The sequence below is a fragment of the Hippocampus comes genome, unplaced genomic scaffold, assembly GCF_001891065.2.
Source record: "Hippocampus comes isolate QL1 unplaced genomic scaffold, H_comes_QL1_v1.1 scaffold156, whole genome shotgun sequence".
NCBI classification, from domain to species: Eukaryota; Metazoa; Chordata; class Actinopteri; order Syngnathiformes; family Syngnathidae; genus Hippocampus; species Hippocampus comes.
The window spans coordinates 5,826,552-5,839,673 of NW_017805744.1; the positions used below are offsets into that span (position 1 = coordinate 5,826,552).

Below are 13,122 nucleotides of genomic sequence, written 5' to 3' on the forward strand. Positions count from 1 at the left end.
TTGGTCGAGAGAAATGGAATCAGATGACGTAGTGGTTCCGGGTTCGTGAGTCCTTAGAAGAGGTAACTCTCGGTCATTCGGAATGGAGACTGGAGTCACGACGAGCCGGCTTCACGCTGTCCAAGGTAAGAATGGCGCCAGCCTGTCAATTAAGCTGGATATCACTCGCTTGCTGCCCACTATAATCCTATTAGCGACTTTATCCGTTTGTAGCTTGAAATGGCGGTTAATTGGAGAGGGAAGTATTGAATAGGTTTAGATCAAACTGGTCTCAATATCCGTTGCTTGTGGAGGGCGGGCATCAACGGTTGCTCAAAGCCGTACTGACGCACTTGCACGAGCGGCGGCTTTTGTCCTCTTTGCTTCCTATTCTTTGACAATCAATACGGAGCCTATTGAGCCGATTTGTTGTTCATATTATGCCACAAATAAGGTTGGGTTTGAATCTTTTTTTCACTGTGGCGCAAGTCAACAGGAAATGTGGTAAGTCTGGGTGATAATGAAGTCACAAGAAGGCAGCTTAGCATCTCTGGCGTCAAAACTACATTGAGTGATTCACCTCATAGACATGAGTCAGCCAACGTTCCATAACCTGCGTCACGTTACGCCGTCCCTTAAAGGCTTCCAGGAAAACGCAGTCCTTTCATCACTTTGATGTCTTTATTTTTTAAGTTCAGATCGTAGTCCTTATGCGATTGTGGAGGAACGTTTTTGTGGGTTTTTTTTTTTACTTTTACATTCAGGCTCCCTGTAGCAGTTTTATAGTTTTACTGTAACACGGTCATGAGCGGGTTCACCTGAGAGGTCAGCGAGGAGGAGAAGGAGAGCTTGACCTTCGCAGGGTGGGGTGAGTCCTGCGTCAAGTGATTGGTTGGGCTACGCTGTCACTTATAAAGCGCTTTTCTACCTCGGGCACTCATAGAGCTTTACACTGTTACCCCATTCATCTACTGATAACGCAGAATCAGGAGCAACTGGGGGTTCAGTATCTTGCTCAAAGACCCTTCGACATTGGTCGCAATGACCCGAAACGACCACGCTAAGTCCGAAGTCCGCTAGCAGCTCCCTGATCGCATAGAGTCACTCTAATTGGGCTTTTTATAGATGACGTGGCCTGATACTGCTGAATGTTTGCCATTGTGAGTTTGAGCTTTCACACTCATTCAGACTTTGACATCACTTGACTGTTTCTTATGAATGGACAGTGAAGCCAAAGAGTATCATCGTGAGGATAAGCGGATTTGAAAATGGATGGATGGATAAAATTCTAAATTATACTTTACAAATTTCCTGGGTCCTTTGGAACAGTGCCAAAAAGAGGTTTCCTCAAAAGTGTTGTGAGTACGATGAGTAATTTTGTAAATGTATCGAAGAGACTAAAGTCTTAAAAGGCATTGAATGCATGAACCTAAAAATGAGCCTTTAATGGGCATTTAAATGTCAAATCAGTCTTTCAGAAGTCTAATGTTAACACATGAATAGTAGGATTTTACGAATTTTGTTTTAAGATTTGACATTGTTTCCGTTGTTAAAGAACAGCGATGTGATTTTGGTCGGGTCAAAAGATTAGACGCATTTCATTATGCGTGGTAGCAACCTGGACAACATGGAACAGAGGGAAGTACTGTAAATGTAATTTCAAATGTATTTAAACAATCTTGAATTTAACTTTGCCACCTGTCTACTAATTAGGATTCTTTTTCAGGTGTGATTTTGAAAATCTGACATGTGCCCTCATGGTTTTAATGGGTTTGATGTGCAGTAATGATTTTTAAATCAATAAATAAATAAAATCGTCCCAGTTTTAAAAAGATTTTGGTTTAAAAATGATCAAATCATTGCAGTTTCAAAAAGCATTGTTTATTCAAATTCATTCTGCGTTGTGGAGCTTTGGTTTATTCAAAAAGGTGTTTATGCTCTACTGTCTCTTGTTCATTTTTTTGTCATTTGCATAATGTAAAATTAGGACTATTTTTATGGTTTTTCAGCAGAACCTTGAAGCTTGAACACAACCGGTTTTGGGATACTGGTAGACCGCCAATTTCTTGTATTCTGCAACTTAGAAAATAATGTACTGTAATAGAAATAATCACTCACACGGTCAAACCAAAATTATGTTTAAAGTAACATTTTAACATTCTTGTAACTATCATTCAAGTATTCACTGTTTCTATGTATCAACAAAACAGTTACAACTCCCAAGGACAAAATGTATTGACGTCACAGATGCACTGTATTTTTCAGCAACAGTAACTGTTGTGTAAAAGGAAAAGTAAACCTCTAATTAAACAGTGAAACCACTCCCTTGGATAACAGCTTACAATGTAGACAGCGTTGTCTTATTGCTAGCTAATTCTTTCAAAAATAAAATACACAAAGCAAAGCTGTATCCTTTGATGTTGGCTTAAAAGTCTTGCATGGTTTATTATACACACTGTACATCATGCGTGATGGTGGTTGTGATAACCCCCTTGGCGCTGCATCAGAACGACTAGGAAATAAATGTTTCGGACACAAGACGTTCCTGCATCCTATTATGTTTTGTGCTCAGATAGCAGCCGCAGTCCTCTTGACATGCTTGATGTAACTGCACTTACCTAAACTTAACAGTTCATATTTCTGTTCCTGTGTCATGAAAGGGCATTTAGACTTTTCTTGGTTTGGTGTAATGTAAAATTGTACTCTGCATGTCGCCTTACTTGCTCTGTAACAGACTTTTGTCTTTTCTTTCAGTTCAATACTCTGGCATCTGAGGGACAGTGGACATCAAGCCATCGCTGGGCCTCTAAGGCACATAGTGTTCTACCCTACCTTTTTTTTAGAGCAGCTCCCCATCTGAAGCAGGGCTGCCACTCTACCTTCCCCTCCTCCCAACATAATCCTTCTGTAACGGTATGGGTTTTCAGTCAGATACTGTCCAATCTCTCCTCCTGTTTCCTGTCCACCTTGTGGTGTGGCTCTACTCTGTCATCTCCTTCCTACCATGGTACTACATCACCGGGGCTGGCCAGAGGAACACAATGTCCAAGCGGGTCAAGGCCCGCTCCACTACAGGCTGTGCGGAGGGACCCTACCGCTCCGTGGATCACTTCGACAAGCTGGCCAAGGAAGACCTGCCTGGCAAGGACACTCTAGATAAGTTGTTCACATTCGCTGTGGAGCGCTTTGGAGATTCGCCGTGTCTTGGCACCAGGGATGTCCTGAGCGAAGAAAACGAGATACAGCCCAACGGGAAAGTTTTTAAAAAAGTTCGTATGGACGTCTTTTATTTGCTTGAGGCTTACCTTCTTGGTTTTGTGTATTTGATGACTAAAGGCTCTGGTTTTGCATCTTGACTCCTACTAGCTGATCCTTGGTGATTATAAATGGCTCTCCTACAATCAAATTGACTCTCTGGTCAGTCAGTTTGGCAGCGGATTGGCAGCTCTCGGACAGCAACCCAAAAGCACCATTGCAATCTTCTGCGAGACCAGAGCGGAGTGGATGATAACTGCCCAAACGTGCTTTAGGCATAATTTCCCATGTGTGTATTATTTACAGTGTGTCTCCAGTGAATTTTGTAGAAAAGGCAACATACACGTGTTCAGTCAATAAATGTTCTCTCAACAGTGGTGACATTCTATGCAACATTGGGAGAGGAGGCAATTGAGTTTGGACTGAATGAAACTGGAGTTTCACATCTTGTTACCAGTGTGGAGCTGCTAGAGACCAAACTAAAAGTGAGTTTTTATCCCTTGTAACACATGATTACCATCAGCTTTGCCGTTTCTCAACTTCCTCTTTACATTCAAATACAGGTAGTGGTTGTTCTCATAGACAATGTGTGTCAAATAATTGACGCTAAAAAAATTAAAATGAATCCCCTTCGGGAAAGAGTTCCTACGAAAAATAACACACAAACTACACCATTAACAATAGAAATCTTTCTTTCAAGTGGTATGTCCGCTTTGGTAAAATACACCGAGCGCCGTGTGTATGTGTGCATATATAATGAATTAAATACAGACTGAAAATGTGGCACATGACAATGCTCTATGTGTCAAAGTCCGGTCCTCAGGGGCCGCTTCCCTGCATGTTTTCCATCTTGTCCTTTTGCAACACACCTGATTCATCAGCAAACTCTGCAGAAGCCTGATATTAATCCTGTTCATTTGAATCAGGTGTGTTGCAACAGGGAAAGATGGAAAACATGCAAGATGGTGGCCCTCGAGGACTGGAGTTTGACACCCTAGCTCGGGGGTGGGCAATCCCAGTCCTGGAAGGCCGCTATCCTGCTTGTTTTCTCATCTCTCCTTGTTGCAACACACCTGATTCTAATGATCAGATTATCAGCAAGCTCTGCGGAAGCTTGATATTGAACCACCCCAAAGCAAATTAAAGAGGGCTATATGCAGTGATCTTAATGGCAGTTAATAACTAGTGCATGGATAGTAGTTCCTCCACCACTGGCTAGGCCTATTACAACTCCAATCAGCAGACTGTGTAGTTGCGCTGATGTTTAAAGTGAATCAACGCTTTGTCCTTTGATGCCTTCATTTCCATGCTTTGTGGGTTTCTATAATATTCGGTAACCACCATGAAGTCCTCAATGCTTTCTTCCTTCTCCATTTCTGGTTGCTGACATCCTTTCTCACTACGTTTGTAATTTCTTGGTGATGTATTTTTCCAGTTATCACTCCCTGTTACCAGTATTTTATGCAAATGTTTTCACTGTACACAAGCCATGAAACCAAGTTCATAGAGAAGCTGCGGTCTCTTATTCGGAGAGACGTCAGCAGTTTCAGAGCAATAAACTTATGCAGGCATTTTGACACCCTGTTTGTGCTCTTGTTTATCCAGAATGTGCTTCCAAATATCCCAAAACTGAAACATATAATCTATGTGAACAAGAAGAAAATGACCACAGAGGGCTTCCCAGCAAGACTCTCTATCCACAGTATGCAAGAAGTGCAAAATCTGGGTGCGCTCCCGGAACATGGTGCGTGTCCTGCAGTCACACCTTGGAGCATGTACAGACAGTACCGTACCGAGAGAAATGATCATACCCAGTTTGAGGTGTTTTATTTCCTCCTCAGCATTTTCAAATGAATTCTACAGCTATCTAGGAATGTGCTTTGCCGCAGAAAGTATTTTTTAAGTGGCACATACCTGAAATGACACGGAACACATAAAACCACCAAGCTTGCACGCAATGCAATGTCGTTTGAGTGTCACCTCAGGCATCTTCCTCGTTCTTTTGTTGAAACATTGTACGTGCTCTGATCACTGTTACTTTATTCGGTTTTTCCGTCCAGAATTTCAGAGTCCTTGGCTGCAAACATTTCCCTCTTAATTGCCCCTCATAATATTGTGTTAGCAGCAACAATGCTTCTCAAAAGTTCCAGTTTGTTTCGGGTTGCGTGTCGTGTGTAGAGTTTCAACAATACTGTTTGGTGTTGATTCCATTAGGTCAATTTTGGTCGCAGCTGATCGTCACAGCAGTGTACTCATTTAGTTGCACTTTTATAATTGTCTATTCTTTCAATATAATCTTTGGTTTTAACTTTTTAAAATTGGGTATCTCCAGACAGATTTACTTTCGCAAGTTCGTGTTTATCATATGGTATGATAACTTCCGAGGGCACTGTCAGGAATGAGCAGAAAGAAACAGTAATTGTAATACACAATAATTGCAATCATTTTTCTGTTGTGTTTTGCAGCAAGAAAGGAAGTTGTGAAACCGCAGCCGTCGGACCTGGCAGTGGTCATGTACACCAGCGGTTCCACTGGGCGTCCCAAAGGAGTCATGATTATCCACAGTAATTTGATTGCAGGAATGACGGGCCAATGTGAGCGCATCCCAGGACTTGGGTACGTTTGAATATTTACAAAAGCAGTTCAAACTTGAGCTGTAAATGTATAACTTTGCAAATAATCATTAATTTAGAATTTTATGGCTGCAACACGTTTCAAAAAAGACTGAAAGTGCCATGATTGGGTATGGCATGAGCTTCCCTGAATTGCTCAGTCATTCATAAGCAAAGATGAGGCGCTAGGTTCACCTCTTTAACAACTGCATCTGAAAATAGTCAAAACAGTTTAAAGACAATGTTCGTCAATGTACAGTTGGCAAGGAATTCAGGGATTTCATCATCTACGGTCCATAATATCATCAAAAAGGTTCAGAGAATCTGGAGAAATCACTGCTTCTAAGCAGCAAGGCCCGAAAACCAACACTGAATGGCCGTGACCTTCGATCCCTCAGGCAGCAACGCATCAAAAACTGTCATCAATTTGTTAAGGATATCACCACAAGGCCACGGGATCACTTCAGAAACCCTTTTTCCAGTAAATACAGTTCAACGCCACATTTGTAATTGCAACTTCAAACTCTACTATGCAAATCAAAAGCCATTTATCAACAACACCCAGAAACGCCACTGGCTTCTCTGTGCCCCAGCTCATGGAAGACGGACTGATGCAAAGTGGAGAAGTGTTCTGTGGTTTGACAAGTCCACGTTTCAAAGTGTTTTTGGAAATTGTGGACATTGTGTCCTTTGGGCCAAAAAAGGAAAAGAACCATCTGGACTGTTACGGACGCAAAGTTGAAAAGCCAGCGTCTGATGATATTTGACTGTGTTGGTGGCAATGACATGGATAACTTGCACATCTGTGAAGGCACCATTATTGCTAAAAAGTTATATACTGTCCATGTTTTGGATAAACACATGCTGTCATACAAGCACAGTCTTTCTTCATGGACGCACCTGCTTGCTTCAGCAAGACAATGCCAAACCACATTCTGCACATGTAACAACAGCGTTGCTTCGTTAAATAGTATCAGAGTGTGGGTAACAGACTGGCTTGCCTGCAGCCTAGGCCTGTCTCCCATTGAGAATGTATCCGCAAAACTGCACTGCATATTTTTTCTATTACATATTTTCAAAAAGAACCTCTTAGCTGTCAACACAGTATGTGCTTCACAGCTGCCAAAGAAATGGTGGAATGGAATGTGATTAGAAAGAAAAAAGCAAAGTTGAATAATACTGTTTGATTAAAAAAAAGGCAGGTTTTATATTACTGGCGGTCTGTATAATTTTTAGCAATCATGAAACTTTTTAATAATGTTGTTTCAGTTTAATTCTTTTTTTTTTGGGGGGGGGGATATTTCGAGCATGTTGGCATGATTAAATGCTTTATCTATTGGCTTGAAACCGAAAAAGGCGAATGCCACAAAACACAGCAGAGGAATAGCTTTACTGTAACGTTCCGAGTATAAGCCACAACCCCCCCCATCTTTAAAGTTCTGACTGTCAGAGCTGCTTGGAACTTTTTTGACTCCTGGTTTAGCCCGTGTTTTAAGAAAAGGTCCATCTCAAACAATTAGAATATCATGGAAAAGTTCAACTAAATTAATGAAAAAAAAAAGTTTCAGAAAGGGAAACCCATTCCTTTATATCACTAGAGTGATATATTTCAAGCATTTTATTTTCTTCAAGTTGATGATTATGGTTTGCAGCTCAGGAAAACCCCAAATTCAGCGTCTCAGAAAAATGGGAATATTGTGAAAAGGTTTATTGTAAAGTCATGGCGTCACACCCTCATCAGCTAATCGACTTGAAACGTCTGCAAAGGTTTCCTGGTCTCAGTCTCGGTCAGTAGGCTACACAGACTCAGGAAAGCTGTCCATCGACACACTCCACAAGGGGACGCTAAGCCAAAGGTCATTACTGACTAAGCCGCTTTTCCGCAAAGTGCTTATTCCAAGCATGATCATAGAAAGTAAAGGCCCACCAGCAAAAGGGATAACTGCAGCCTTGGGAGGATTGCCGGGCAATATCAATTCAAGAATGTGGGAGGGCTTTACATGGCGAGGAGCCGTGGACTGAGGATGGAATTGGCTCATCAAGAGCAACTATGAATCAGTGAATCATCCTAGACATGTTATCATGTCAAGCCCCTCCCGAATCAGAGACAGAAGCATCTTTCCTGAGCTGTGGAGAAAAGGAATTGGACTATTTCTCGGTGGTTCAAATTCCTCTTTTCAGTTGGAAGTAAATTTTTCATCGAATTTGGAAATCAAGGTCTGGAGATAGAGCAGAGAGGCACAGAATCCACGTTTGAAATCCACTGTGACGTCTTCGCAGTCAGTGATGAGTTGGATTGCTTTATCAGCTTGCAAGAAATAAAAGCTTAACATATTTGAATTTTAGGTGACATGCTGTACATGCACCCCGACATTTATGATCGCATAATTAAAATTAGTCGGTGCTGCGGTTTTCACAAATTCTAGAACAGCTTCAGTTGCCACAATAAGACATTGCTCTGGAAATACTAAGTCTCTTATTTCACAAATGCATAAAATACCAATAACTCTTAATAATGGGAAAGAGCAATGTCGCAAAAAGAAAAAAAGGCTGTAGTTCATATAAACCAACCATGCTTTTAAATGTTCCAATCATAACACGCGATGTGGCTACACAGTACACAGCTGCAGGCTCTCACCTTCTATTTTTTTCTCCCACAGCCCAAAGGATATTTACATTGGCTACCTGCCTCTGGCTCATGTTCTGGAGATGACTGCGGAGATCAGCTGTGTCACATACGGATGTCCAATAGGCTACTCTTCCCCACACACGCTGTCCGATCAGGTAAACGTCCCGCACGGCACTATTTCAAGTCAATTTTGCATGTTGACCCTAAGTGTCGTCGGTTTAGTGGATGTGATCATCTGTTCTTGATCTTCTAGTCCTCAAAAATCAAGAGAGGAAGCAGTGGTGACACCACTGTGCTGAAACCCACGCTGATGGCAGCTGTGCCCGTAAGAATCCTATTGGTTTTTTTTTTCCTCTTGTCACTTTGTTGCATTCCCCCTGCTTTTAGCTCATCATGTCTTATTTTGCCCCACAAAATAGGAAATTTTGGATCGCATAAACAAGAATGTGATGAACAAAGTGCAGGAGATGAGCTTTGTTCAGAAGATGGTGTTCAACCTCGGCTACCAATACAAACTGAAGCAGATCAAGAGAGGCTACGATGCACCGCTCTGCAATGCGTAAGGACCGTCTGTGGCTTTCGAACAAACATTCTCATGTTGCTACTCGCAGCGTTAAAAGTAGAGCAGCTGGTTGAACTTCTTCAAATGATGAGGTGTGACACATACATATCCTTGTGCAGCCTGTTGTTCAACAAAGTGAGGAAGCTGCTGGGCGGGCGAGTGCGGTTGATGCTGTCGGGAGGAGCTCCTTTGTCCCCAGCTACACAGCGGTTCATGAATGTGTGCTTCTGCTGCCCCGTGGGCCAAGGCTATGGCCTCACTGAAACCTGTGGAGCGGGCACCATCACTGAGGGTAAGGTCACTCCAGCACTGATCAGAGGCATTGTTTTTGGGCTCTGGCTGCACACGGGTTTTTGGCTGGGTCTGGGAAAAACAATACTGTGGCAAAGCTACTGACTGCTTATCAGCATTTGTGTATCCAAGTCTAGTGTCGTGATATTCTAGCCAATCAGCACAGGAAAGTTATGAAAGGAATGCATACAATACAGTACTCACATATTCATATGTAAATATATAAATAACACATTTTCAAGCTTTAAACAAGACTCTCTAATCTCAGTAATGTTACCAATTTATGTTGTATGCATGAATGTAAATCTATTATAATGGGACCAGGGGGTTATTTATCCCACCCCAGCCTTTTTCCAGCTGTGCTTCACAGGTGACTGTGGACGGAAAGATTTTGTCAAAACTCTATTGTATGTGTGAAGACTACATTTAACAAAGGAAATTAGTATGTACAGTGGGTAGGATAATTCTTTGATCTTCTTCATTACAAATACAGTAAATGAATACTAGCGTATTTTAACACTGAGAAACAGACTTCAAATAATACTGATCATAAAATATGTAAATTGTCATTTGCTCGAGAGAAACAAGAAACCCACAAAACAGTTGACATTATCTTGGAGGCACGCAAGCTAGCCACACTCTTTCTGAAGAAGAACCTGACCACAAAATCACGGTTTTCCATTCCAACTGCTGAAAGACTGGAAACGCCAAGGTGCCAAGGGATTTGAGGTGGGGGGGGGCTGTTAACTTCACGTGGCTGGAAATATTGATTTTTAATGGATCCAACTCTGAATTTGCTTTTATTAATATAAGAATACAAAGTAACCAATTGCCCTTGGTCCTGCACTTCCCACACATGGAGTAAGAATAATTGAGAAAAGTGAGAGATCAGCCCGGAACCAAGATAAGAAAACCTTTATTGTCTGACAATATAATAATACATTTGCAATTTACAGCAGCAAAGTTTGGAGGGAAGAAAGTAGAAAAAGTAGAAAACAAGTATTTGCATTCACAAAATAAATTTTTAACAAAAAATGAACTGTACACAGTACAGAGTGCAATATAAAAAATACAAAATATAAGAGAAGCATATATGCAATTGCGTATTTATGCTGCACCACATGGGTGGATCTTGTTCATGTCCTAAAGGTCGTTGGTAACATAGCCAGCAATTAAAAGCCATTAGTTATACGCTGTAATGTAATAAAATCCTGCTGTTAAGGTCCCCCTGTTTGAAATGGCACATGCACAGGGCACGTCTCTGTCTAAAGTGTGCAAATGAAAACTTGAATTGAATGATATCAAAAGTTTGGGTGATGTGGTCAGATGAGACCAGATTTGAGATCTTTGACATCAGGTGCCCAAACGCTAAAAACGGGTGGTGGAGTGGCGCATGACACTGAGACGAAATTTAAAAGTGTGGCCTCGCCTGTCTTTTAAACTGTAATCCTGTTGAACACTGGCGCCCAGCTCAATTCCTTTGTGGGCCGTGCATTGCATTTTCTTTTCAACAACAAATTAAATGAGAAATCGGAAGCTATGGAGACTGGTGACAACCAAATGTTAAGTATACACTTTTTTTTTTAATCTTTAAGAGATTTTGTGTTGTGTGTAAAAAGTGAAGTGCAGTTTCAGAACCAATGTTCTTTAGCAAGTAACATGAAGTACCGGTAGACGTATTCTATTTACTTTAGTGGGGCTGGGCCACAGAACATGATTCGTGGGCTGGATCTGGCTCCCGGGCCTTGAATTTGACACAGGATGTAGATTATTTGTAGAGGTAGAAGAAGCTTGGCGTTTGCAATTAACAGTTGAAGAGGAATGGACGAACGTTCCTCTGAAATGTGTGCAAACCTAATGAAGAATTACAACATGTCTGATTGCAAACAAGGGCATGTCTACAAAGTTATACTTCGCTTGGGGATCAAAAACCCTCGAAGCACATTAACATTCATGACTTTTCCACTCTCTCTGTAGAAATACACCGAGCATCAAAAAATGGACTGTGATCAGTGGACACATACTCAAAATCGGCAGGGGGTGGATGATTTTCTCATTTTTATTGTTCTGTCATACAGTTGCAGATAGAAGCACCGGCCGTGTCGGAGCGCCACTTATTTGCTGTGAGTTGAGATTGCGGGACTGGGCTGAAGGTATGTCTATTTAACAGACTTGTTCCCTCTTGTTGCACATTCCACCAAAACAACCGTCAGTTGCGGTGTTAATACATTTTATGCTTCTTCATTTGGTTCTTTGAATCAGGCGGCTACACCAGCAAAGATAAACCGAACCCCAGAGGAGAGGTCCTGATTGGCGGCCCAAATGTGACCATGGGTTACTTCAAGTATGAGAGTAAGGATGAGGACTTTTTTGTGGACGAAAATGGTCAAAGATGGTTTTGCACTGGAGATGTTGGCGAGATTCATTCAGATGGCTGTCTACAAATAGTAGGTGGGTATCATCACAAAAATGAACGGCAGCCAATGCCGAAAAAATGAGAATTTTTTTTTTTTTTTTCCCCCAGACCGTAAGAAAGACCTGGTCAAACTGCAAGCAGGGGAATACGTGTCTCTCGGTAAGGTGGAGTCGGCCCTGAAGAACAGCTCCCTCATAGACAACATCTGTGTTTACGCTAACAGGTGAGTCACGTGATACCACTGTCAATTCTTGCAAACATATCAACAAAGTGCTCGTGTTCCATTTCAAGACCAAAGTGTTGCTTTTGTTGCAAAAGCTAAAACCAGATGTGATCATTGCATAGGAAATAAGAGGGGAGGAGCATTTTTCCTATTAGCGAGGAAAAGTTACCAGTAGGTGGCAGTAGTGTCAGTCAAATGAGACACAATACAAAATCTGACATACATGAGGAGTCTTCAATCCAAAAGTATGGAATACTGTTACTGTAAATAAGTGACTGCACGCTACCGGATAGCACAGAAACATGATAGGGTACTCTGAACCATTCAATATGATTTCACACTTTGCCATCAACTACCTTTGTGTCCAGAATTTTGGGACACATGATACATTGCACACTACTAGAAACTTAGGAATGTCATAATTACAGTAAGTGCAAGTGTGACACACATATAGGCCATAAACATAACACATTCAAAGTATAAATGATTCAGAGATGAAAGTCCTCCGGATTTTCCCGGAATTCCGGGTTTTTCAAATTTTTATGAAAATTTCTCCGGAGAATTAAGGAAGATTTGCATAAAATTAATCCGGATATTAGTTGACAACATTGAACGAAGATGCGTTTGAGTTCGTTGTATTGCTTTCACGAGTGTAGCCATATTGAGGCACTAACACTAGTAACAGTAAAGAGATTTTTGTTTGTGAAATAACGACAGAAGGCATGATGGCGTTTGACTAATGGTTTCGTAGAACGAATGGCAACTCGCAACAACAGTAGCAAGCGTCATTTTGCCTCTTGGGTTATACCATCTCAACTAGAACGTGGGGGATACTCCCCAAACAATTTTCGTCTCTTTATAAACACACCTGCTAAACCCCAGTGGAACGAATAAAAGACGCCGTGGACAAGACAGTTGTCGTAAAAAATATATTTGGCCAAAAAGGGAAAAACACAGATTGGCAGAAAATCGTGTCCGTCCGATTTCGAGTGTCGTCTCGGCTAACTTAGCTTAGCTGTTGTCGTGTGTGACGTCATTTGCGTCGACGCTGATTGGTTGAAATTAAAAGACGCGCTTGCGTACATGTTCGCGCTGAAGCACGCTCGGCAGAGAGCAGCGGACTATCGACTGCTGAGGCTCGCTTAGCTTGAGTGG

At 41.6% G+C, this 13,122-nt stretch overlaps 1 protein-coding gene across 4 annotated transcripts in view; it reads left to right on the top strand.

Annotated features, from left to right (window-relative positions):
• Positions 1-13: 13 nt before the first annotated feature.
• The window catches only part of acsl4a (acyl-CoA synthetase long chain family member 4a), a 15,164-nt gene continuing 2,055 nt past the window's right edge, over positions 14-13,122 (top strand). The window contains exons 1-14 of one of the 4 annotated variants that reach the window (XM_019883952.1): positions 14-125; positions 2,734-2,892; positions 3,014-3,248; positions 3,346-3,523; positions 3,610-3,719; positions 4,840-4,978; positions 5,700-5,850; positions 8,507-8,630; positions 8,729-8,800; positions 8,895-9,034; positions 9,157-9,329; positions 11,407-11,481; positions 11,591-11,779; positions 11,853-11,967. In XM_019883952.1, the coding sequence (XP_019739511.1) occupies positions 3,021-3,248; positions 3,346-3,523; positions 3,610-3,719; positions 4,840-4,978; positions 5,700-5,850; positions 8,507-8,630; positions 8,729-8,800; positions 8,895-9,034; positions 9,157-9,329; positions 11,407-11,481; positions 11,591-11,779; positions 11,853-11,967 (1,694 nt within the window). In that variant the 5' untranslated portion in view covers positions 14-125; positions 2,734-2,892; positions 3,014-3,020. Of the gene's footprint in view, positions 126-732; positions 848-2,733; positions 3,249-3,345; positions 3,524-3,609; positions 3,720-4,839; positions 4,979-5,699; positions 5,851-8,506; positions 8,631-8,728; positions 8,801-8,894; positions 9,035-9,156; positions 9,330-11,406; positions 11,482-11,590; positions 11,780-11,852; positions 11,968-13,122 lie in introns of those variants that run through there. The other 3 variants (XM_019883948.1, XM_019883951.1, XM_019883949.1) reach the window with 3 other exon arrangements.